The sequence below is a fragment of the Sapajus apella genome, unplaced genomic scaffold (assembly GCF_009761245.1).
Source record: "Sapajus apella isolate SASKATOON/1434 unplaced genomic scaffold, GSC_monkey_1.0 scaffold6, whole genome shotgun sequence".
In the NCBI taxonomy this organism is placed as follows: Eukaryota; Metazoa; Chordata; class Mammalia; order Primates; family Cebidae; genus Sapajus; species Sapajus apella.
The window spans coordinates 16,578,000-16,605,402 of record NW_022436946.1 but is presented as its reverse complement, the minus strand read 5'-3'; the positions used below and the strand labels follow the sequence as shown (position 1 = coordinate 16,605,402).

The following is a 27,403-nucleotide window of genomic DNA, read 5'->3' as shown; positions in this document are numbered from 1 at the left end:
ATTCATTTATTATTCAAATATTTATTGAGAAACTACTTTTTCGGGTAGCTTTGCAGGCAATAAGGATATAGCAGTGAATGAAACAGGCAGAAATTCCTGCTTTTGAATTATCACTTCCTTCAGCCTGAGAAATTTTCTGTAACATTTCTTGGACTAGATCTGCAGGCAACAGATTCTCTCATTTTTAAAAAGCATCTTTATGTTCATTTTTGACGGATGTTTTTACTGGATATAACCTTCTAAGTTGATATATATTTTTTCCTCCAGTCTTAATGATTCCATTGCCTTCTGACTTGCATTATTTCTGATAAAAAGTCTATTATTATCTCATTGTTTTCAATATTCTTGTCTTTTTATTGGTTTTCAACAATTTGATTGTAACATACCTTAATTTGGATAATGTATGGGCATATGCATGCCCATGTGTACAGTATATTCTGCTTGGGTTTCATTCAATATGTGTCATCCAGTTTGTAAAATGTTAGCCTTTAGCCAGGCGCAATGGCTCATGCCTGTAATTTCAGCACTTTGGGAGGCAGAGTTGGGCAGATCACGAGATCAAAAGATCAAGACCATCCTGGCCAATGTAGTGAAACCCTTCTCTACTAAAATTACAAAACTTAGCTGGGCATGGTGGCACACACCTGTAGTCCCAGCTACTTGGGAGGCTGAGTCAGGAGAATCTCTTAAACCCAGGAGGTGGAGGCTACAGTGAGCTGAGATCACAACACTGCCCTCCAGCCTGAAGACAGAGCAAGACCTCATCTCAAAAAATAAAAAAGTCAACCTTGATTTCTTTACGTATTTTTTTTCAGCAATTTGCTTCTCTCCTTCTGGTGCTCCAGTTGCATGTAGGTTAGACTACTTGGTATTGCCTTACAGGACACAGAGGCTCTGCTAATTTATTATCAGTCTTTATTCATTTTATTCTTTAAGTTGGATTTTTTTTTTCTTTTGGTTTGTTTTCAAATTCACTCTTCTTTTATAGTACTTAATCTGTTGTTAATTCAATCTAGTGGAATTTTTTGTCTTAATTTCTAGAAGTTTTTCTTTTTTTATATTTCCTTATTTTTTATTATATTCATGCTTCTTTTTAAATATTTAACTGTATTTAACATTTTTATTCTAATATCATTGCTAATTTCATATTTTTAATTTATGAGTGTGTTTTTGTTGTCTGATTTTCTGTGGTTAATGGGTTGATTGGCTGGTGGATTTTACATCAAGTGCTTGATTTTATTTTCTTTAAAGTGTGTTATATCTTTTTCTGTCAGACAGTAAGTTATTTGGAGATCAACTTTAGTTTTTTGAAGCTGTTTTGTAAAATCTGTTAGGTAACAGTCTGGATTAGACTGTATTAGAGGACAAGTTTACCCATAATCTTGGATTCCTGTGGGGTTTTTCACTGAATACCAAACATCATTCAAGCCCTGTGTGGCTTCTCAGAATTGTTCAGTGTAAGTTCCCTGGTGGTTCATTGCCCAGCCTCATGGACTACTACCCTCTGCATGCACAGCTTAATAATCAGCAGAATCTCAAGGGGATTCCTATACAGATTTCTGGAGCTCTTTCTTAGAGTAGGTCTTCACCGTAAGGTTATTCATAAAAATTCTAACCACGTCTGTCTCTCTAAATTCTAATCACTGTCTCATCAACTTAGCAAGACAGCTATCCTCTGCTTCTGTTGAGGTCTAGTTAATGCCTCTAGGTAGAAATCTGCATCAATAATTGAAGGGCTCTAGTTGAGAGGTCACCAAGACCACCCTTAGTTTCAGTGATTTGCTGAAAGGACTCACAGAACTCAGAAAAGCTGTTAGACTCATGATTCTGTTTACTAGAATGAAATAATACAGATGAGAATCAGCAAAGGAAAAAGGCAAATGGGGCAGAGTCCAGGAGAAACCAGGAGTTCATTTCCAGTTGTCTTCTGTCCAGAGTTGTACAAATAGCACTTATTTGTCCCTGCAACAATGTGTGGCAGTACGTACAGAGTGTTGTCAACAGTGGTTGCTCATCCAAGCCTTAGTGCCCAGGGATTTTACTGGAGGTCAGTTATATAAACATGTCTGACCACTCATGTGGCTAACCTTCATTACTGTCTTTAGCCCCTTCAGAAGTCAGACTGATTCTGTGTGGCCCAAAGTCCCCACCAAGAATCACATTGTTAGCACAGACTATCTAGTGTGGCCCTAGGCTCTGGGTAAATAAAGGTACCCTTATAACTTAAGATATTTCAAGGGCTTAAAGCTTATCTCCCAGGACTTCGTCAAGGGACAAACCTTTCTTTCGAATGTGCAGGGTTTGGACGATACGTCTTTTACTGCACAAGAGCTAACCTCCCTTATTTTTTTTCCCTCCCTCAAGGACCAAGCCCTGTGCTATCTAAACAATTGTTTCCAACATTGTTGCCTTAGTTTTAGTTTTATAGTGGGAATATTTGGTCCCAGCTAGTCTATCATAGACAGAAGTTATAGTCAAGTAATTTTAAAAACTCTTTATAAAATGTTATTTCATTCTTATTTCTTCCTTTCTATGCTTTTGAATATATTCTATAATGTGCCGACATAAAAATGTACATAATCCATTGGCATATATAAATGACACCTAAATAAATATGTATGCATATGTAAGGTGCTTACTTATTTTATTCAGTGAACAAGCCCCAATCATTGTAGTTTGGAAGCTACTGAGTTTGACAGCTGTTTATTTGCATCTTTAATAGGAAAGACACTAAGGGAGTTACAAAGATAAATGAAAAAGAATCTTGTTATCACAGACATCCTATGGCAGTTTTTTAAAAAAATTTGTTTTTTAGAAAGAACTTGCACACAAATGGCAATAAATTAAGACAGAATGTGAAAAGTACTGCAGAGGAAGGTAAAAATAACATGATAAGAATATGGCAGTATGACCAGATCACTTCTGGTTTTGAAGATCAGAAAAAGCTTCATGGAGAAAGTAGCATTTCTGAAGCATTTAAAATTTGATTACGATGGTTTTCAGGAGCTATCATTAGAAAAGAAAGATGCTGTGCAAGCTAAAATTGTGAAGGGGAAATTGTGACAATAGTAAAACAATCATTTTTGTTACAGGAAAGTGTATACCAGGTGATTACTTGAAGATAAAGCTGAATGGGTTGTGGAGAGCTGTGAATGTCTGGGGAAGGCATTGGGACATGATACAATTGATTATATTTGTTAAGAGAAGACAAATAATAAAAGCTAAATTTATATTTATCAGAAATCAGCTGTAACTTTATTATTGTTCCCCTGTGCATTTCTTATGTCTGACTTTAATGAAGCTTTCTCTTATTTTCAGAATTTGACTATAATGTGTTTAGCTGTGCTTTTCTTTTTCTGATTTGATGTTCATTGTGCTGCAAGGCTCTTGGGTTGATGTTTTTCATCAGATTTGGGACAATTTTGACCATTACGTATTCCAATATTATTCTGTATCATTCTCTTTCTCCTGTTTTTTTGATAATATTGCACAGGTTACTTATACTCCCAGTTTCCCAGTTTCCACTTCCACTTTTTTCCTCTGTTGCTTCAGTTTGGATAATTTGCATTGGCCCAGCTTCAGATATACTGATCTTTTCTTTTGCAATGTCCAATCTGTTGTTAAGTTCACTCAAATAATACTTTTTATTTAATGTATTGTAATTTTCATTCTAGAAATTTTATTTAGTTCTTTTTTTAAGAGTTTCTGGCCAGGTGCGGTGGCTCATGCCTGTAATCCCAGCACTTTGGGAGGCCAAAGCAGACAGGTCACGAGGTCAGGAGATCGAGACCATTCTGGCCAACATGATGAAACCTGTCTCTACTAAAAATACAGAAACAAAAATTAGCTGGGCATGGTAGCACATGCTTGTAGTCCCAGCTACTTGGGAGGCTGACGCAGGAGAATTGCTTGAACCCAGGAGGTGAAGATTGCAGTGAGCCGAGATCATGCCACTGCACTACAACCTGGGCAACAGTGTGAGACTCCATCTCAAAACAAAAAAAAGAGTTTACATTTTTTCTCCATATGCAATATAGAGATACATACATATATGTTATTATATATATTTTATATACATACATGTATTGATCTATGTATGATAAATGTGTATATGGCAGATGTGTATATATTAAGACCTATATATGGCACATACCTTGTATGTGTATCTTTTCCTATAAGTTACTTAATATATTCACATTAGTTTTAAAATCCTCATCTGCTAGTTTCAACACTTGTGTCATATACAAGTCTACTTTTATCTATTATGTTTTCTCTGCACTAGGAGTCATATTTTTCTGCTTTTTGTTAGGTCACAAAGTATTTATAGTGTTCTGAACATTATATACCATAAATCAATAGAGATTGAAGCATAGTATTTCTTTTGTGTTTTATTTCCCCAAAACGTGGTAGTTCTTTCTTATGGCAATTAAGGTGAGGGTCTGTTCATTCAGAACCTTCCTAGAGTTGAGCTCAACAAGTTGGACCATGATTAGCCCAACTTCCGTCCCTCTGAACAACCACTGCTTTGATATTTCAATATTTGAACTGGAGAGGCATTGACTGAAGTGTTAGTTTTTCAGGGTTTTTTAGCTTTTTGTTTTTTTCTTAAATTTAGTACTGGCATGGTCCTTATACATGTCACTTTGGTAAATTCACTCATTAGTTTTAGTAGTTTAAGGGTTTAGGAGATGAATTTCTCAGAATTTTCTATATAAACAGTTAAATCATTTGTGAATTAAAGTTTTTTCTTTCTAAACTTTGCTTATTTTATTTCTTTATTTTTGTCTGGTACTGGCTAAGATTGCTAGTAGAATATTGCTAATGTTGAAGTAGGAAAAGCAGACATCTTTGACTTGTTACTGAAATAATTGAGTATTTCATCACTGAATATGATATAAGCTATAGATTTTTCAAGAGTGTTTTTATCAGACGAAGAAAAATACTTCTTTTCTTAGTTTGCCAAGAGTTTGTATCATGAATGGATGATGAATATTGTCAGGTTTTTTCTTTTTTTGCAACCATGGAAATAATACTATGTTGAATTACATTGATTTCCACATGTGAAATCATCTTTACATTACTGAGGCTAAAGTTCACTTGGTCATGATTTTTTTTTTTATTGCTGGATTTGATTTAAGAATATTTTGTTAAATATTTTTTCATCTTTGTTTACAAGAAATATATTTTCTTAAAATTGTCCCTTTCAAGTTTTGGGGTCAGGATAATTCTGGTCTCTTACCATGGAATGAAAAGTGTTTTCTTCTATTTTTTTCTGAAAGAATTTGCACAAAAAAATTATTTTTAAAATTTTTAAAATAATAGCAAAAAAAAATGTTCTCTAGTATTTATTAATTGAACCATATGGCCCTGGAGGTTTTTTTTTAAAAAAATAAATAATTATGAATTCAGTTTTTTAATTCAATGTAGGACTATTAGATTTTCTATTTTTTCCCCCCCATTTATTTATTTTATTGCATTTTAGGTTTTGGGGTACATGTGAAGAACATGCAAAATTGTTGCATAGGTACACACGTGGCAGTGTGATTTGCTGCCTTCCTCCCCATCACCTACATCTGACATTTCTCCCCTTGCTATCTCTCCCTAGATTTTCTATTTTTTATTGGATCAGGTTTTATAAGTGTGCCTTTCAAGAAATTCACTGATTTTGTGTGTCCTTGAATTAAGTGGCATAATATTGTTCATAATACTTCCTTATTACCCTTTGAAAATCATTAGGATCTCTAGTGATCATCTTTTGGATTTGTAAATTTTCTCTATTCACAGATTTTCTGTTTCAATTATTTCTACTCTTCATTGTTTCCTTCTGCTTACCTTCTGTTTAGTTTGCTTTTCTTCCTCTACTTTCTTAAAGTGGAAAAGGATGGCAGACTTTAAATTTTTCTTTTTTTCTAATAGAACCATTTAAAGGTATAAAATTCTTTTTAATCACTACTTTATTTGCATACCAGAGTATGGTTTGATATCTTGTCATTATCATTTTGTTGTAAATATTTATTATATTTACTTGTTTTATTTTTCCTTTGGTTCACAAATTATTTAGAAATGTGGTGTTTAATTTTCAAATGTTGGGGATTTTCTAACTATCTTATTACCATTGCTTTCTAAATTAATTCATTGTGGTCATATACCATTCCCTCTAAAATTTCAACTTTAAAATCTATCATATTTACTTTATACCCCAGCTATAGCCCAGGTCTATCCTTTTGGTAGATGTTCCACGTGCACTTGAAAATAGTGTGCGTTTGATAATTATTGGGTATTAGTGTCCCGGAACTGTCAATTAGGTCGCATTCGTGATAATGCTTTCCAGATCTTATGTACATATTTTTTAAATTCATTTTTGTCTACTTTTCTTCTGTTGGTTGCTGTAAAAAGCATGTTATAAAGCTGAAATTATGATCATAGACATATCTGTTCCTTCCTTTAATTCTGTCAGTTTTTGCTGCGTGTATTCTGTAAATCTGCTTGTAGGCACATGTTATGTCTTTCTGAAGAATTTATTGTTTTTCATCATTTTCCAATTCCTTTCTTTATATTTGCTAATAGCCTTCATCTTGAGGCCTATTTTGTGTGATATAATATTAGCCTGAACATCTTTCTTATATTAATTATCTGCATGGTATATCATTTTCCATTCCTTAACCCTCCACCTATTTGAAACTTAACTGGATTAAGAGACGTTGATCTGTGGTGCAGTTGCAGCAAAGATCTTAGCTGGTCTTATGAGGAGTCCTAGACTGTGGTGACAGGGAATAGTCATGTCTTACGTAAGAGGGAATAGTCATTTTGCCCCTCCACTGACACATCAGTAGATGAGGGCTGCCCTCAGAAAGGGTGTGCTCTCGGGCACAGTGACCTTCTTTAGTTAAGGGCAGATTTTGGAAATGAACTCAGTTGAAAGCTGCCTATTGGTGACACTCTCCACAACTATAGGAATGAGTTCTTCAGGATGTCTGGGCAGTGTACTATAGTGGCACAATATGCTGATATTTAAAGTGCTTCTCTTGTAGATCCTGCATAGTTAGGTCTTGGTTTATAGTTATTGTCAGGTTAGGTCTAACCTGACAATACTTGGATTTTCATTGGAATGTTTAGTCCATTGATATTTAGTGTAATCATCAATGTGTTTTAGTTCGAGTGTGCCATCTTGCTTTGTATTTTCCATTTTTCACATATATTCTTTGTTTCCTTCCCTTTTTTTTTGGCTTTTTGGAGTTAATTACATTCTTTAAAATGTTATTTTAATCATTCTATTGGCTTTTTGTTATACCCGATGATATTTTTCTTAACATTTAATGCTAAGGATTACTCAATGTACCCTAAACTTACCTTTTACCCACGTTTAATATAACACCTCATGCCAGATCAAAGAACCTTAACTTTTTGCTATTGTTGTCACATATTACTTCTGTAAGTCCCTCTATACATTGCAAATTATTTTTGCGTTAATCGACTGTCTTTCATGAATTAAGATAAAAATAAAAGATAATCTTTTATATTTACTCGTATATTTGCAGTTATGTTACTCTTAATTCTTTCCTGTAGGCCTGAGTTTTCATTTGGTATCTTTTCTTTCAGCTGAAGGTCTTCCTTTAGTATTTGTTATAGTTCAGGTTGGTGAGAAATTCTCTCAACTTTTATCTATCTTTTCATGAAAGCATGAAAGAAAGCTTCTTTGGGCTACTGCACAGTTCTTTTTTCTAGTTTCCTTTTTAAAGATGGTCAGCCCTTCAAGAATCCCAGTTTTGTTTTATCCCAACTGTAGCACAATCACTGGAGCAAACACAAGTCAAAGTCCCCTATTCCCGAATGAATATTAAAAGTGTTACAAAACCAGCTCTCAGGACTTGGGCTCATTTTTCAGCTTCCTGGGTCAACAAGGGAAGCTTCCTGGGTCAGCTTGAAGCTTCTGCTTGATTTTGAGTTCACACTTTATTTCTAGCTACTTGATTTCCTCATTATTGGTGGCAGGGGATGCCAGGTTTGGGGAATTAAACATTTTCAGCTCTCTAGTGTGTAGCTAAGGTGATCAATTTAGGAGGGTGGGTGTTCATATCAGCTTAAATTGCCAAGATGACAAAATTTGCATTTTTTCTTACATTATTATATGAAACACTCATAGGATTATTTTTTATTTTTATATGTTAGTAATAACATTTTATTTTTTATGTTAGTAATATATGTTTTCCATATTATGTTATAATATGTTATAATAACATGTTATTACAAACAGGTTATGAGGCCTAACTTACTATGGAAGCTTTCCTTATTTGTGTATACATTTGTTTGTATGTTTGTTTGTTTTTAATGAACTGACATGTTCATCTGGTTGACTAAGTCTTAGATATTGGTTTTAATTCTTATTATTGTGAGATTACACGTGCTCCATAGAATAATTGTAATCTATTAAAAAATAATTCCCGCAATTTCAACTTCTGCTCTGCCGCTTACTGCTCTACCAGGTCTATGGAAATGCAGGACCTAGCAAGTCCTCACACTCTTGTTGGAGGTGGTGATACTCCGGGTAGCTCCAAACTGGAAAAATCTAATCTCAGCAGCACCTCAGTCACTACAAATGGGACAGGAGGTAAGTACTACCCTGAGGATACCCAGAATCATATTTCAATGTTTAATTTTACTTCTTAGGGATCTACTAATAAATAAATATCTTATTACCAATAACACAAATCAGCATTATATCCAAGGTTTATATAATTAATATTTATTGTTTTGATGATTTTCTTGAAATTTTTGCTTCTCCTCTATAGCCGGGAACCTTCACAGAGGATAGATAGTGTTGAGCAACATTTCAAGGGCCTTTAGCAGGGTTTTTTTTTTTTTTTTTTTTTTGTATTTGCCATTGTAAATATTTCACAAAATTTAGAAATTGAGGCCAAAGGATTTCCGCCCTGATGGTAGCAAATATATATATGTGTATATGTGTATGTATACACACACATACACACACTTACCACTTTTTGGCTTTTTGGTTTTATTTTGAATTATAAAGAAAGGTTGCCTCAACATTTTCCTTATAAATGTTTTTTCTTAAAAGTACTTTAAAAAAAAAAGACACGGTTTGGAAATACAAAAATACTCATATCTGCTGCATTTTCTTTTCAAAGAGAATAACACCTAACATTCATTTAAAAAGGAATTGCATTTTTTCAGATAATTTGTCATTCTGTTAGCCCATAAATATGCCACAGCATATGGCAAAAATAATAGCTATTATTTCAAATATTCTGCTTTATTATTTTTATAGAATGTGTTTAATTTTTCAGAAAATGTGATTCAATTTTTGTATCACAATATATATTTATAGAGATTATGTACACACTTATATGATATATAGACTGCATTTTAAATTATTCACAATTTGAAATTTTGTAGATCCCATCTAGCCAATAAATTTAGAATTAGATGACATTTAATTTGTAAACTATGTCATCAGATATTAGCATTTGCCACATCATATTTTCTTTTAAATTTTAAATAAATATCTATGAAATTGATACACCTCTTCCCATTTATTTTAGAATAACGATGCAATCTAAAATTTTATTCATAAGGTTGTGTGCATTGCAACTTACCTGTTTTTAATAATGTTTTACACCAATTCCCTTGTAGATTAACATTTTCCTTGTTTATGATGTTTATTTGTCTCTAAACATGCATCTATAATTTCAGCTAATTAATTAAGCAATTGCAAATGTATAGAATATTTAGTGATGAAAACTAGAGCAAAGTACATTTAAACCGTAAGTGGAGTACAGATAACAAAATTTAAAAACTCAAGCACTCTAGAAACAGACTGGTGAAATTCACTAATCATCATATGCATATATTTGACTGAACTAAAACAGACCTGAAATTAAAATATTAAAGTCATACAGGGCAGTTATAATTTTTACTAAAAGATCAGAAATGAGTGCAAGCATTGAAGATTATTCATATCCACTCAGCAGGCATTCAGACAATGAACTTTTATACTGTTCCTGTTCTCAGGGGACAACATGACTGTTTTAAACACAGCAGACTGGTTGCTGAGTTGCAACACCCCCTCTTCTGCAACAAGTATGAGAGATGCTGGTACACTGCATGTGTTTGGGTGTGTGGATTTGGCCCTCTGGTTTGCTGTCTGTTGCTATGTCTATGTTTGCATCTCTTTTCTGTGTTCACTAATTAAAAAGGAAAAATGAATATGCCTTTTGGTTGTTTATTGACAGCAGTTGGTTATGATTTTTTGTATCAATTGGTATTCTTAGACTCTTTTAGATCAGTGTATTCTTTTCTTAAACTTCATAATCTCGTCCAAATGGTGCATATATTGTTTTTCTAACTATTTATCAGTTTATTACATGATAAATTTTGCCCAAAAACTGCCATGTCAAACAGAGCAATTGAAGCAAAGTGGCCATGCATACAAACATAATCACCTTCGTAACCCATAGACTTTCATAATTTAAATTAAATTCTTAATAAAGCAAAAGGATATTTGCTACTCTACAGACTTTGAGAAATATCCCAAAGTATATAAAGTAACATTAAGAATCAATTTTCCTTTCTCATTTTAAAAATCATCAGTGATGAAAGCTATACATTTAAAACTAGAAATTAATATTGGCCTTTAATTTTTTTTGAATTATGGATATTAACTACATTTATACTTAAACTGATATAAACAAACTTTCTCCTAAATCAAATGCTAATATACTAAAAAAAAAATTAAACAATTAAAACACAGCCGTCACATTTTTGTGAAATCACCCAATTGTAGAATCAAAAAGGAGTTCAGCCGGGCATGGTGGCTCACTCTTATAATCCCAGCACTTTGGGAGGCTGAGGCTGGTGGATCACGAGGTCAAGAGATCGAGACCATTCTGGTCAACCTGGTGAAACCCCGTCTCTACTAAAAATACAAAAATTAGTTGGGCATGGTGGCACGCGCCTGTAGTCCCAGCTAATCAGGAGGCTGAGGCAGGAGAATTGCTTGAACCCAGGAGGCGGAGGTTGCGGTGAGCCGAGATCGTGCTATTGCACTCCAGCCTGGGTAAAAAGAGTGAAACTCCATCTCAAAAAAAAAAAAAAAAAAAAAGGAGTTTATGCCTGTCAGAAATGTGCATCACAAGCAGTTAGAATAGGCACAGTTTGGCTGGACATTACTCTATATCTGATTAAATTAGAATATACGATCAGAGAAGAAGTACTTCAATATGCTTATTATTTGTATCTGCATAGTTTTAAGTTTTTCAATTTTATACTGAAATATACTTTTCATACTAAAAAATATGTTGCTAGAATTTAGATACATTTAATTCCATAGGAGGATCTTTTTCTCTAAGGGACCAGACAGTAAATATTTTTGGCTCTGTAGGCCATGTGTCAGTGTTTCAGTGGCTCAGCTCTGCCATCATAGTGTAAAAGCACTCACAGACAATATGTACATGAAGAAGTGTGGCTATGTTCCAATAAAACTTTATTTATGGGCCCTAATTTTAAATTTCATATAATTTTTATGTGTCATGAAATATTCTAATTTTGACAACATTTTAAACATTTAATATGTAAAAAATATCCTTAGCTTACTGGCTGTCGTCTAATAGTGGTTAACATAGGCAACATTTTAATAGTGAATATGTGCAATAAAACAGTAATTTACATCTAATCTCAACCAGAAACATTGTTCTAAGTTGTAAGCATGCTTTCCTGGTTCTTAATGTCACTGTTGCTACTCTACAGACTTTGAGCAATAGTCCAAAGTATGCAAAGTAACATTAATAATCAATAACCCCTTACTTTAAAAGTTATCAGTGATGAAAGCTACACATTTAAAATAATGTGAGGCCCTGGGATAAGAACTAGGAGCTGTGTCATTAGGGGCACCATGAATCTGGATCTTAGCACTACACTTACTGGCTGTGTCACCTTGAACAAGTTACTTAACTTCTCTGAGCTTCAATTCCTTTTTATAAAAGGGATGATAATAATACTTATTGGCAAGGTTTTTGTCTTAGATAATGTATATAAATTGCTTAGCAATAAACATCAGTATGTCTTCCTTTCTTTAATTAGTAATGCAATAACAACTAGGCAATAGCTTTTAAGGAAAATGAAAATATGCATTGTGTGAAAAGGCCCTCCATTTGGTCACATAACAAATTTATTTGCATTTAGAAATGTGTAAACTGGTCTAAAGGAAGCAAACTTCTGGTAACAAAATGTTAGGTAAACTTTGATCGTTCATAATATAGTCCAGGTGTCATATTATGTGAAACTTTTAATGAACTTCAATGAGTTTTTATGGTGGGTGTTTGTGACATGGACTAAGCATTTCTTGCAAGATCTCTTCTATTAAGAATAAACTATTTTATTTTCAATTCTTGCTTTTTATTGTTGGAATTGTATCACTTGCAAAATTATAATAAGATAAAAGGCAAAAGAAAAGAACTAATTTAGTAGCTTTTTAAGATCATTCCAATAAGTTGAGATGTTCAAAAAAAATTTTTTTTTTCTTTTTGAGACAGAGTCTCACTTTGTCTACCAGGCTGGAGTGTAGTACACAATCTTGGGTCACTGCAACTTCCACCTCCCAGGTACAAGTGATTCTCCTGCCTCAGCCTCCTGAGTAGCTGGGACTACAGATAAACGCCACCAAACCAGCCTGGCTAATTTTTGTACTTTTAGTAGAGACGGGGTTTCACCATGTTGGCTAGGCTGGTCTTGAACTCTTGACACCAGGTTATTTGCCCACCTAGGCCTCCCAAAGTGTTGGGATTACAGGCACCCGCACCCAGCCTAATTTTTTTTTTTTTTATATAAGTTGATAGGATCACCTTGAGATGTTATTGTACTACATTGGTGCTCTTTAAGTATGTTCCAGTATTCTTGAAAGTAATTTCAAGTGTTTTACTGCCTTAATCCTAGTTATATAATTACATCTGCAGATTTATATGGAACATAGATTTTTCCTTTGAAATTTTTAGCACTTGTAAAATTATTAAAATGTAAAATATAAAAATAGCATAAATACAAGCATACCTTAGCAAATAAATCAAGCTCAGGCCTTGCGGGCTGAATGCTCTCTGTTGTAGCTATTTAGCTCTGCTATTGTTGCACAAAAGCAGCTGTATACAATCCTAAACAAATTAATGTGATTTTGTTTAAATAATTTGATTTATGAACACTGAAATTTGAATTTCATTAAAATGTTTATGTCACAGAATATTCTCCTTTTGATATTTTTCAGCCATTTAAAAAGGTAAAAACCATTCTTAGCTTAGGGACCATACAGAAACAGGCCATGGGTCAGATTTGGCATGACTCCTGATATAGATCTGCACGTGTATATATGAAGTATGTTGTACGTATAAGAATGCATGCCAGTCATGTGAACATTTACTTCCAGATGTAGGTAATTCCAGATTCTAATTCGCTTAATAGTGTCAGGATTCATGATGAACTACACTTTATATGCAAAAATACTTAGATCTATTAAGAGGGCTAGGGCAGGATCTAAAAGAGTAAATTGTCACTTTCTCACTTAATTAAAATAGATCAAATTCCTATTATATGCCAAGTTCTATGCTAGGAAATGGGAACCCAGTGACCTAAAGAACACGATACCAGCTGTCCAGGAACCAAAAGCCTAGCAGAGGGAAGCAGACATGAAAATAATGAATGCCATAATGTGTTCAAAGTGGATGAACAGTGGAGGGAGGGAATATTTGATTCTACATGGAGATTAAGAAACAACTTCAAAGAAAAGGTTTGGGGGAATAGAAATCAGACATTTTGATCAGCTTTATTGTTTTTTCTATATTTGAAATCAATATATTATAGAAACGAATCTTCTAGAATTTTTAATATAGAGACGACTGATTCATATATAATGACTTAGTTTCTGAATGTTATGTATTTGTGCAGTAGAGCTACCTACTGCTGTGAGTCTGCTCTTTGTAGATTTTTTTAAAGAATAAAAGTCATAAATGGCTACATCAAATTATTTTACAAAATTAAATACTTTATCGGTAGTTAGGAATGAAAGACATTTCGTACTCGTAGGTTTTTGAATGAATATATTGATTCAAACAAGCATAAATCACAGGCTATACTGATTATTAAAACCAGTAGGCAATACTTTTACTGCTTCCCTGCAGTGTTATAAATTGTAATTTTCCTGATCTAACTCTTTCTGAAATTCTTTGTAGAAGCTAAGCTGTCAAAAGCCTCTATATATATGATTTTTGTGGTTCAGAAAGAAGTGTATGTGAGATTACATATACGTAGTTTTTTTAATGGCACCTTAATCTGGTGCACACACGCTTTATTCTATGTTTAAACTACATAGATTTCTGAAGATGAAATGTAAGAGTAAATTATGTGGGTCACCTTCAAGGATGAAGCCTGAATTGCAACAAATGAATATGAACTTTGAGTTATGATAATAAAACAGACTTTCTCTAAAAGTAATTAATAGACATTAACGTTGTACTGAAATTCTAAAGACAATTTAAGGGGACAAGATTAAGTTTGCTTTAAAAATAAGTGTATGGCAGTAGGGATGAAGGTTGGGATGTGAAGAGAGGAAATCTGTGATTTAGTAGCCATTGCTTGTACCTGACAACAATCATGTATGACCTTGATTTAGTCTGTAGGTAGGAATTATTTTTAAAGCTAAAAAAAATGGAAAATCCAATCATGTATGTTAATTTATTTTTTCTATTTGGCTCTGTAAAAAGCATCCAAGTTGCAAGTAGCTAACTAGTGGGGAGGGGACCTGTCAGTAAAAGTATTTCTTAACAGTTCTGTACAAAGTGCTATATAAACTAATTTTATGCCACTTTTTGCAAAATGAACTCTGACTCACTTACTTTGCAACCTAGGACGTTAAAATATCATTATTTCTATTGAAATCAAAACATTTGGTGTGTAAGCTTGCATTTGGTTGAGAAATATGGTGCTTCTCTTCTATAGAAGGATTGTGCTTCCATTCTATTGCGTGTAATGATTTTGGATGGTGTCCTGAAAATAAATTAAAAGCTCTGTTTAAACTTCATGCTAATTTAAGGAAAACAAAATACAGCTTAAAATACATTTGAACAGTCAAAGAATAGATACTGATCATTATTTGGAATAAGGATTTTTACAAGTTAATAGTAGTAAGACTAGATTTGTCTTATTAATGAACATTTTTCCGATAGTGCCTTGCATATATTTAATGAAAAACTAAGTTTCCTGCCACTAGAAAACTTTATAGTAGATGTAATTTAAAGTGTAGAAACAAAAGCAAGATAAGAGTAAACAGAATGCATTTCAAATATATTTGTAGCTTCAGTGAAGATAACTTCGGTTTTCTAAGCTTCATCTATAATTATTATATAATGTTTATGTAGTTATATAAACATCAAGATAATACTTATTTGTATTCTAACATATTTTAATAAATCAGCTAATAATATAGTGTCTGTTCACTTCTCTATTTGAGCTTTCTACTGCTGAAAAAAAAAGTTGTTTCTTATCTGATATTACTGATTATTAAAAAAATCAAACCGAGATAACTTTGGGACTTACTTAGAGTTCAAGAGGTGCTTGTTGGTGCTGGCTTAATGTGAATGCAGTTTATTTTATGTAACAATAAATGTTTCATTCCCACTTTTCCCTCTTGTTCTACACTGACTTGCGTGGGAAAAGAAAAAAAAAAAATTTTACATCAACATGTAACCACTTTCCCCCAAACGCTAGCATCCATTTTGTTGAATTATTACACTAAAATTCAGGTGTCTCAGTAAACCTAACACATCTTGTTTTTTACTCCTCTCTCCATATACTTTCCAGAGGATGCCTTTTCTCAGCAAAATGAACCTCCTTTGTCTAACTTTGACTAAAGGCAAACCTTTACAATTTTAATGAGAGATATTTCCAGTATAATGAATTAGACCAAAAACTCTCCCTCTCCCTCCTTTTGTTTCTCCTTTTGACCTCCCAAAACTTTCTAATTAAGGAGATTATAATCAAAACCAATACCAAGTTTTTGAAATCAGGTCTCAAAGTTGAAATTCAAAGTAACAAAACTAAGCTACATGTCTGGCTTTTAGACCAGTTTTGTTAGACACAGCTCACATTCTGCCACCTCCATTCATGAGTAAAATCTGTATTACTATTAGTATAATAAAGCTACTTTTGCAAATATTGTTCATAGATACAGATATGCACAAATAGAAATTTAGCTGCTAGTAGAAGTCAGAAGCTCCGATAAACTGTTTCTTCGTTTTGCTGAAGGCTTTGGGATACGACTTTTTGTCATAAATGTTAGATGTCAAATGTAAATATTACATGGCATAGAGCAGCCTTTCTACCCATCTGGATTATACTCTTGCATTATCTTCATACAGACAAAGGAATTATTGATTAGCTAGTGCTGCCTAAGAGGCAGTATGGTTTAGAGTTTGGATTCTGAACACGCACCACTTGGTTTCAAATTCTAGCTCTTACTAGCTCTGTGACTGGGGAAGTGATTTAATTTTTTGTGCCTCCATTTCCTTATCTGAAAAATGAAGATAATGATATTATCTACTGATGTTGAGAGGAGTAAATAAGTTAATAGGTGTAAAGGACAGGAACAATACCTGGAATGTATCATGTACCTTTTAAGGGTGTCCTGTTACTGGCTATTACTGTTACCTAATTTCAAATTTGCTACTTCTTGTTGTCTTTTAAAATACCCCACAAGGAAGAAATGGCAGACATGCCTTAGTATCCTATTCCAGTATTTTGCAGTTTTCATTTTTAATGAAGTCTTTATAATTATTCTATCTAGGAAATAACTGCATTCTCATCATGCTCTGGGCCTTTGAGAAGAGGCACTGTCATGAACATAAGCCATTTTCATACTTGAAAGCAGCCTAATATAGCGGAAAGATCATGCATATATTAGAGTTAAAAACCTGAGTTCAAATCTTAGCTCTACCATCTCCTGCACTGGGCCTTATGCAGGCTCTCAACCCCTCGAACTTCAGTTTCCTTGTCTATAAAATGAGTATAGTGATTTGTATTAATTAGGGTTATTTTAGGGATTAGCTAAATGTACATCATCTAGCACCTAATAAGCTCTCGATAAGTAATAGTTTTATAGCAGTAAGTACAAAGGTGATAAAATAATTTTATAGTGATAGGTTTAGTTATTGATCAGGTATAATCATACTAGGGACTACTGTACAAATTACTACTGAAAAGTAGTAACCACCAATTTATTATTTATCATTATATAAATAATTAGACTACTCTTCAGATCATTGTTGCTACTGAAGGATAAGCCGACCTTAAGTTTCCTTTTTTGCTAGGAAAAGTAATCCAAGTTTCTTTACTTTCTGTTTCCAACCTTTACATTTCTTCTCTGAACCTTCCAACTGATCATGTCATTAATAAATCATGGATACTAAATTAATACAGAGCTCACTGAGGGTCTGGTCAATTCCATTCATGTTGAAAAGAACATAATCATTACAGCATGGTTTTCTATCAGTTAATCGCTTTTCTAACAGAATAACGTTACTGACTTGTGTGGTTATGAGTACCCTATGACCCCTCTGTCCTTTTTTTTGTCATTTGACTAGTCTTCAGCTTTCTTCTTTATAATTTTCTGCTTGCTTCTAAGTTCTTTAACTGTATCATTCGTTTCATTTATGACCAGGAAACACAAGAGGTGTTAAGTAGAAAATAACGTAGTTTATTTCCTTGCTGCTATGATATATGTAGTAAAGCTTTGCCAACAAAGGGAAAATATGGTGTGACCAAATGGGTAAAACTTTATTATCACCGCCCCCCACCCTTGTTGCTTCTGATAATGATAATAATGTATACGAGGCCACTTTGTTATCAAGAAAAGATTTTGGCAAAATACACCATTGCCACATAGAAATAACATATTAAAAGAGTTTTCAAAAGATGGACTTGCTGCTGTGGAAAACATCTCTTTTTCTATGCTGATCTCTATAACATATTAAAAATTGTTAAACCATTAAAATAAAAAGCCCAACACCTTATAACTCTTGAGTCTTTTTTAGAGTTTCATTGAGTGCTTCATTTTTCATTCATCATGTGAATGAGCCCATGGTTTCTATACTTTCATATGTCTGCATTATATTATTATGTAAACTTAAAAAATCTTCCTGGTAAAAATAAAATATAAGTCAGTAAATTTCTTTGGTATAATTTTGATTAAATGTACTGAAGACTGATGATGATTCTTTTTTTCCTATTGACTATATTAGAGTGTGTTTAGGTGAATTAAGAATATAAATATGTGTACTGCTGTTTCACTTTTTAAGGTTGACTGCCTTTAAAAGCCCGATTAGAGAGAACTAGCTTGGCCAGAGGATTTTAGATTAAATCCTCTAAATGCATGCTCACTTAGAAGCTAAATTAACAAAACTCTCTTCATCAACTTCTCAAGTTTTCTCTTGCATGCCCATGGTAGCTAGAAAAATCACTAGTAGAACGGACAGCGTCTTTGACATAAATTTAGAAGTAAAACTCACATGTACTTATTCTTCTACGTAGTGTCTCTTCTTGCAGTCAAAACAGAGCCCTTGAACAGCAGTGAAACCACAACCACGACTGGAGATGGAGCGCTTGACACTTTTACTGGGTCAGGTAAAGCCTTTAGCTCGTGTGTCCTTACGTACACATGGGGGTGCATCCACATCTTCCTCCTTGGGAATAAACAGCATAAGCATCCAAGCTCTTAGAGCTTTGATCTTTATAAAGTTAGCAACAAATTCTTATTTTCCATGATGAATTGTCATAGCATATACATTTTTATAAATTATATTTAGAATAATTTTGCTTGATATTTTAGTTGACAGCAAAAGTCCCATGACTTTCTTATTACAGATAAGTAAACCTAACTTCCTTCAAAATTATTTTATACATTGTTTAAGTAATTTAATAATTAAGTTGTAGCAGCTGACCCTGCTTCTTCACTGTACCCATTTGAATTGCATAAAAACTGCCTTGTTTAACATTCGAGATGTAAAACTATCCATTTGATTCCTTCTAAATAACCTTGTTTCCTCTCTGGGTTTAAAAAACTCCTCCTGTGTAAGCAGCTGAGTGACAAGTATTAAAGGTTAATGGGCTGCGGGAGAGAACATGCTGGTTGCATTAGAGCCCAGCCTCTGAGAGCACTGGTATGCTTCAAAGAGAACAATAGCACGTCTTTAAACATCAATCCCTTCAAAACATAAATACCTGATAACTCCCAGCTGGGCACAAAGGACATGAATTAAGTTGACTTAATTAAAGATTTTTTTTTTTAAGCTACACTATCTGTTTGGCTTATTATCTGGTAAAAGGACTTTTCTAACCTGAGTAGGAATAGGTGCGTCAGAAAGAACATTAAACCTAGGAAAGTATTTGTGGTAATTGAATCTCAGTTCTGTTATTCTACTTTAATACGTTTTACATTTATCCATATTCTCATGTTACAAGGATTTTTTGTCAGTATGTTTTATGTAAAAATACTTGAGATATATCTTAGAGTATTATGTCATTATAGCATATATTTGATTTTTACAGATGATCTAATTTTACTGCTTCATACTGATTAGAAGCAGTTGCCATGTCTACATAAATATTAGTACTCCAAGAAAGAAAGAACAGTACATAAACTTGGCATAGAGACTCATATGTACTAATCCACATCTTTTCTAGCAGTTTACCTGCCTCTCAGGAAATAAATAGGTATCAGTTCAGCATTCTGTATTGCACACTTACCATAGCTTTTGTAAACTTTCTGCAAAGTAAATCTATATGAACACATGTTTAAGGAAAGGAATGGAGTTATTAACTTATTGGTGACATAATTCATTAGCATACTATAAGTTAATTGAAAGCTGAATGACAAAACTATGAAGTGTTAACTCCACAAGGAATTTCAGAGCTCTCTAATCCATTTTATAGACAGGAAAAGTTAAAAGTGGTTAAGGCCATACAGTCAAGGCCTCACAGCTGGTCAGTGGTATAAATGAGTGTAGAACTATGTCCTGATGATCAGTCCCTGAATCCTTTCTGTAGCACCCCGTCAGAAAAGAGATGGAAAAAAAAAATAGGTATAAACAATCATCCTGTCTGAAATTCACTCATATTATCTTTGTAGATATTTTCCCAATTTTTTAAAGAATTACCTAGGGACGTGCTGTCCAATAAGGTAGACACTAGTTATATGTGGCTATTAAAATTTGATAAAATTAAAAATTTTATTTTGTGTTTTCATTTTCATAGCAATAATGCACTAAGTATATTTTCAAGAATGTTGTCAATCAAATTTTGAAAATCATCAAGTATGACTAGAAGCGTTATGTTCTCAATATTTTCAGCAACCAAAATTTAACTGAATTTTCACGTTTAAACACATTTCAAGTATTTAACAGCTGCATGTGGTTAGCAGCTACCATATTGGACAACTCAGATACAGAACATTTCCAACACCATGGAAAGTTTTATTCCACAGCAGTGATCCAGGGCAGGGAGTATCAACATCAGCACTGTTAAAGACTTGGGCTAATTATCATGGGAGAGCTGTCCTCTGCACTGCAAGATATTTGGCAACATCCTTGCATCTATCCCAAAATGCCAGCAACACTTCCCCAGATGCTTCTGTACTAAAGAAACAACCAAAGATGTCTTACTAAAGACAACCAAAAATGTATCCAGTCTGTTTAATTGTCCCTGGCAGGCAAAATTCTCACCCCCATCCCATTGAGAGTCACCAGTCTAAGATAGCACAATAATAAGAGTAAAACCTTGAAATTGCTTTGACACCATCAGAGAAACTGACAATAGACGGTAAACATTTATTTTAATTAATTTTCAGGGCATTTTGAAATCAGGTAGTTTTGCTTACTGCTGCATGCAGAAATGATGGAATGTAATGAGTTGAGTGATTTGGGTAGTGTTTATGATTAATCAAATGACTGTGGGGAATAAAACAAAGGTCTTTACAAGGTATTTCAGAAATCATTCTGGAAATGAGGCTGCCCTTTGTGGGAGCAGTCTTTACTTTATCTGCATAATTTCCACTGACTTTAATCCAATTTTGTTGTTCTTTTCAGTTATCTGCAAATTTCTGAATTAGAACAAAATGTATACATTTTAGTAAAGAAGCATAAACTTTCCTACATGAACATCGTAGTTTTCTGAACCAAAGGTCTTGTGTTCTATTTAGAAAATGAACTTATAGATGTTAATAGAAATTTGTAAAGGTTAGTTGAGCCTTTATAGTGTTGTGGGTACATTATTCTAATGATGTTTAGATTTATCATTAGAGAGAGGAAACATCTTATATATTCAGAATTGAGTTAATGTATATGGATTTTTTTCTGAAATGTGTAATTTTGCTCTGTCTTATTAAAAGCTACTGCAATGAATATTTATCTTCATTATTCAGTGTCTCTTTGAAAAAGTCTTCTATTTCACAATATTGATAATAACTGATTAATATAGCCCAAGTCTTGATATACCAAAGAGAAATTCTATAAAGAAGAGACGAAAGAATCTATAACTAAGCCTCATTTAGCTATGTTTTTGTTAAATAGAGTATTTGCTATTGTGAATTGATAAATTAGGATGAATATCATTGTAATAAAACTATTATTATGTAATCTATATTTAATGCCCATTGTGTAGTAGAACAAAGGGTCTGTTTTCATTAAGTTGATTTGAAAATTTAAAACATTCTTTAAGTTTTAATAAGTAGGTAGAAAATTATTAGTTTATTGGCCAATTTATTTTCAACTATACATAGCAAATTCAGTTAAGTTTTGGTTGCTGAAAATGTTAAGAACTAACACCTTTAGTCAAATTTGATGATTTTCAAAATTGACTGATAATATTTTTGAAAATATACTTACTGCATTATTGCTATGAAAATGAAAATATTCTTTCTGTATTCAGAGCTTAGAGGCAAAATAGCATTTTAAACACATTAAATTCTGCATGTTTGTGAAGTAGTAGATCACAAGGGTATGATCTATATAGAAATATATCATGTTTCATAAAATAGTTAACAACCTAAATCTATTTGTCACTTTTACAATTCTGAAAGTTTAGCTTCAGAATTATTATGAACAACTCAGAAAGGACATAGTACTTTGAAGTATAACTATGATTGATTGGACTAAACTAATTCCAGCACTGCATTGTGTACGACTTTAATCTTTTTGAAAAGTGAATGAACAGCAGATGGCCTAATAAAGACACTCTGTGTGCTTGCTCAGTGTGGATTGGCTCTGAGGGGACTGGCTCACACTTTAGAGTCCATATATTTGCAAAACATCTGTCTTAGTCAAGGCAGATAGTTAAAGGAAAGAGAAACTTCCAAGCTTTTGGATATATTCCAGTTCGGAGCCCCATGTTTGGATGAACTGTTAATAGGTCCTGACTTTCACCTTTAAGTTCTTCTCAGAAAATTATTATCTCTGATAGTTCAAACTATATTTGTAAATATAATTGCTACTGCATTTTGTGATTATGTTTTAAAGAAACTACCTGTGCTTTCTCTAGTTATTACAGGAATATTTTAGATTACCTTTTTAATTTTTCGTCTGATGGGTAAAATGAAAGGAAATAGAATTACAGTAGTATTTTACCATTAGAAAATGAAGTTTGGAACATCACACTTTTCTTATTTTGTATGTATTTCAATTAGAATAAATATGGAGGAAGAGCAATGCATATTTGCCATCACATTTGGCATTTTAAAATGCAAAGTTTGCAAATTTTCAAAATTTACTTTTAAATTATGAAAGCTTAATTACCCTATAATCAAATATATTTATTCATAGTCTATTAATATATAAGCTCATGCTAATAATTTGAGAAAATGGAAGAGTGTTAAAGGGAATGATTTGTGAGACAAATGTTTGTTTCACATTTTTAACTAAACTCAAATCGGTTTAATTAAGAGAAAGTGTTTAGGCAGCTGTTTCTTTTTAGAAAATGAATTTTTGGAAACGTGTTTAACAGGGTAATTTCTTCAAATTGGTTGTGTACATTCTAGTGAAATATATTTATGAAGCAACCTTTGGTGCACTGGTATTTTTGTGTCTTACAGTAATTACAAGTAGTGGCTACAGTCCCAGATCAGCACATCAGTATTCCCCACAGCTGTATCCTTCCAAGTAAGTGGTCAGTAGATTCTTTCTGTTTTGATAGAAAAATTTTCCGGCATAATCTTAATTAATCTGTATTCACACAATATGGCAACTTTAAATTGGCAAACATTTATGTCTATACATGTATTATAGATAGTTGGATAGATACTTGGATAGATTAAGTATATAGATAAATATCCTGTACGCATTTGAAATAGAGATGTCCACATTTATCTTGATAATTCCCTCGGATATTTATATATACCTTGAGAGAAATATCAATCTCAAATTAGAATACACTGCTTTTTTGATGCAAATTAAAAAATGCTGGCTGGCTAAAAAACCTAAAGAGATTACATTTTATCTATGTCAACACTTAGTAGTTAATTCCATTATTGAAATTCTTTTATTGGATTTCCAGTTCTAATAAACATATTTTTGGAGAATATGCTTTATTGTTTTTATAACTAATGTAGTTACTTTATTGAGGTCAGTGGTAGATATTTCTTAAGTTTAACTATGTTGGATGTATATCTGAATTGGCTTGGAATCAGCCAGACGTGCCAATATTTTATATTGCTGATACATATACATTTAAATGTAGTATGTTATTTTCTTGAGCATCTAGAGTGTCTGCCTTTATATATGTATTGACTGGAGGTTGGATATCCTATGAGGACCATGATATAAAATGTGACATAATGAAAGGAATGGCATTCCTTTTTTTTTTTTTTTAAGAAAGCCTCCAACCTTTCTTTTTTCTTTTTAAAAATTTCCAGTTCTTGGGAGCGAATTCTTAGTAGGGCTTCTAAATAGAATTTCATAGTCTTTGCATAACAGTAAGTCACTCATGGTGAGTGTGAATTTGCTCATGAGCATATTAATTAGTGTATGCTCCATTTTCCTCATCTACATATTAACTGGAGTGCTATTTCAGATATGAGTAAGAATTATAGACCTGGAAGAGACACTAGATATGATATCTAAATCGAATTTCTCCTTTTACAGGTGAGGCATAGACTTAGGGAGTTTAAATTATTTGTCTAAGGTCACTAGACTGGTTTGTAGCAGAGCCTGAGCTCCTGACTTTCAGACTGTTGCTTTTTCATATATTGTTAAAATTATATTGTAGATAAAGAGGATTACTTCCTGGATATTATAGGGTTTCACTGAATCTAGGCTGTCTGAATTAATACACAGTCTTTGTTGCCACAGTAATGCTATTTTTCTGATATTTAGGCCCTATCCACACATTCTTTCTACACCAGCAGCTCAAACAATGTCTGCCTATGCAGGCCAGACTCAGTATTCGGGGATGCAGCAGCCAGCCGTCTACACAGCCTACTCACAGACAGGACAGCCCTACAGCCTGCCCACTTACGGTATTTCACATCTTATATCTTCTCCTCTGGTTATGGGCAGGGAATCCTGCTGGCTGGTAGCTTTGTATTCTGTTGTAGGTTACAACTTAGAAGGAAGATCATCTAACTAATTAAATGGTTTGCACATTCATTTTTCTAAACAGATTTGGGTGTGATGTTACCAGCCATCAAGACAGAGAGTGGACTTTCCCAGACCCAGTCTCCATTACAGAGTGGCTGCCTCAGTTACAGCCCAGGGTTTTCTACCCCACAGCCAGGCCAGACACCTTATTCTTACCAAATGCCAGGTAAGTAGCTACACATGAGACATATTATGGGAGAACTCATTCTTTGAGTGAGACTCCTTGGCTTCGGGCTAGGAATATCCGATCATGAAGGTAGTTTTAAGCTTTATCACAGCTCAGACAATTTTTAAAGAAAGATGAATAACTAGACAGAAACATAATGAAATGGTTTAGTATACATCAGGAAACATGACCCAAACCAAACTTAGATACTTAAGTTTAAGCTGCATAACATCAGCAGGAAACCAAGTCCAAGCAAAGCAACCTCCAAGCCAGACACCAGGTCAGCCGTGCATTTGGTGACTACCTAAGTATTAAAAGATCCGTAGCACAAACCAGTATTTTTTTTTTTTCAGTATTTCTGAAGTATGTAATTCTGCTTTGATTATACTTAAATTTGAATTAGTTCTTTTCTAAGTTCCATTTATTGTTGACCAATTGAGGATTTTTTGTTCATTCCTAAAATTTCTCTCTTCTATTAATACTATGTTGCAGCCGGGTGCAGTGGCTCACGCTTGTAATCCCAGCACTTTGCGGGGCTGAGGCGGGTGGATCACCTGAGGTTGGGAGTTCAAGACCAGCCGGAACGACATGGAGAAACCCTGTCTCTACTAAAAATACAAAAATTAGCCAGGTGTGGTGGCGCATGCCTGTAATCCCAGCTACTTGGGAGGTTGAGGCAGGAGAATCACTTCAACCTGGGAGGCGGAGGTTGCCATAAGCCGAGATTGTGCCATTGTACTCCAGCCTGGTGACAGAGTGAGACTCTGTCTCAAAAAAAAAAAAAAAAAACTATGTTGCTTAATAGGACTATTATATAGTATTTACTCCCCAATCTTCCATATAGAATCATTATTTTTTTTGAATTTTAGACTTCTATTAAAATTGGATTTTATCTTTTTTTTTTTTTTTTTTTGAGATGGAGCCTCACTCTTTCACCCAGGCTGGAGTGCAATGGCGTGGTCTTAGCCCGCTAAAACTCCACTTCCCAGGTTCAAGTGATTCTCCTGCCTCAGCCTACTGAGTAACTGGGATTACAGACATGTGCCACCACACCTGGCTAATTTTTGTATCTTAGTTTTTGTATTTTTAGTAGATACGGGGTTTCACCGAGTTGGTCAGGCTGGTCTGGAACTCCTGACCTCATGATCCACCCTCCTTGGACTCCCAAAGTGCTGGGATTACAGGCGTGAGCCTCCACGCCCAGCATGTTTTATCTTAATGCAATAGCTGCCAAAATAATTTTAGTGACATAGCAAAAACTTTAAAAGCTGATTACTATCTGTCATTTTCTCTATATGGAAAATCACAAATTTGGGGTTATATTACCATATTTGAACCAACTGGTATGACATTTTGGTTAATTGATTCAAATGAAATAATTATTTAGATATGTTCGACTGGAATAGCAGTGCTCTTTTTTACCTAAAATGTAGGTTGAAACATATTTGAATGCATGGTATAGCCACAAAAATCCATACAGCTTCAGTTAGCCATGTGACAGACAACATTTTCATTTTTTCCACAAACACTTTCATATTGGCTATTCCAGGTCAGGTCAGTTGCACTGATTACATAATACATTGCTAGTCAAAACACATTGATAAAATAAGTAATCAGCCACCTCAGTAGCCTTTCATTTTGCTTCTCGACAAGTATATTCCATAAGGATTTTTTCTTAAGGAAACCTATAATTGACAGCTCACTTGTTTTTGCCCTGATTTGAGAAATCCTTAAATTTCACACCGTGTAGTAAAGTTTTAGAAGGTGCTCAAACCCTAGATTTGTATAGTATAAACAGTTCTCCTTTGAGTCTGAACCCTAAATCACAGCTATTTTTGCTCTAAAGACAAAGGGAACAAAAGTACAAGGAGTTACTAAATGGGGTTCTGTATGTTTATTTCCCTTGCTAATAACCCTGTACAAATGTTGAGCTCAAGTGATTTTTGTATGTAAATACAGTTGATATGATTTGAAAGTTCCAGTAGTTTCCTGGAGGCAGTCTTAGTCTGTGTAAGATGTTATCCTTTGGGTACCCCTGCACTTCTTGACTCCTAACCATTGAATGTTGGCCTCACTCCTTATGAAGACTGTTCCCACATGCTTCTGTTTATCTCGACAGATTCAATAGGAAAGGGTTTACCAGGGGTTACAACAAGAGGGAGAGAGCTAAGCATATTTTCTGTATAAATGTCTCAACCTCAAATTTCACTATCTTCACGACAAATTTCAAAGTGTTTCTCTCACTGAATTCTGCAAAGTGAAATATTTTTATCACTTTACAAGGAATACTTTTAAAATGCAATTTGTTCTTTACCTCTAGGTTCTAGTTTTGCACCATCATCTACTATTTATGCAAATAATTCAGTTTCCAATTCAACGAATTTCAGTGGGTCACAACAGGTATAGTAGCTTTTTGTGTTTATGCTTTTTATATGTATTTCAGATTATTGAAGAGTACTTTCAAGTTGCCATGTAAGTGTATACTTTCCCAGAATAAGATTTCCTTATTTAAAATTATGATAGCATTTCAGGATAGTAAAAAATTAGCTATATAGAACTC

The 27,403-nt window shown here is 33.6% G+C and overlaps 1 protein-coding gene across 11 annotated transcripts in view; it reads left to right on the top strand.

Annotated features, from left to right (window-relative positions):
• The window catches only part of EYA4 (EYA transcriptional coactivator and phosphatase 4), a 271,605-nt gene that overhangs the window by 196,662 nt on the left and 47,540 nt on the right, over positions 1 to 27,403 (top strand). For 4 of the 11 annotated variants that reach the window (XM_032274734.1, XM_032274737.1, XM_032274735.1 and 1 more), the window contains 7 exons: positions 8,484 to 8,608; positions 10,030 to 10,098; positions 18,583 to 18,675; positions 23,135 to 23,201; positions 24,414 to 24,556; positions 24,700 to 24,843; positions 27,164 to 27,243. In XM_032274734.1, the coding sequence (XP_032130625.1) occupies positions 8,484 to 8,608; positions 10,030 to 10,098; positions 18,583 to 18,675; positions 23,135 to 23,201; positions 24,414 to 24,556; positions 24,700 to 24,843; positions 27,164 to 27,243 (721 nt within the window). The remainder of the gene's footprint in view (positions 1 to 8,483; positions 8,609 to 10,029; positions 10,099 to 18,582; positions 18,676 to 23,134; positions 23,202 to 24,413; positions 24,557 to 24,699; positions 24,844 to 27,163; positions 27,244 to 27,403) is intronic. The other 7 variants (XM_032274740.1, XM_032274741.1, XM_032274738.1 and 4 more) reach the window with 3 other exon arrangements.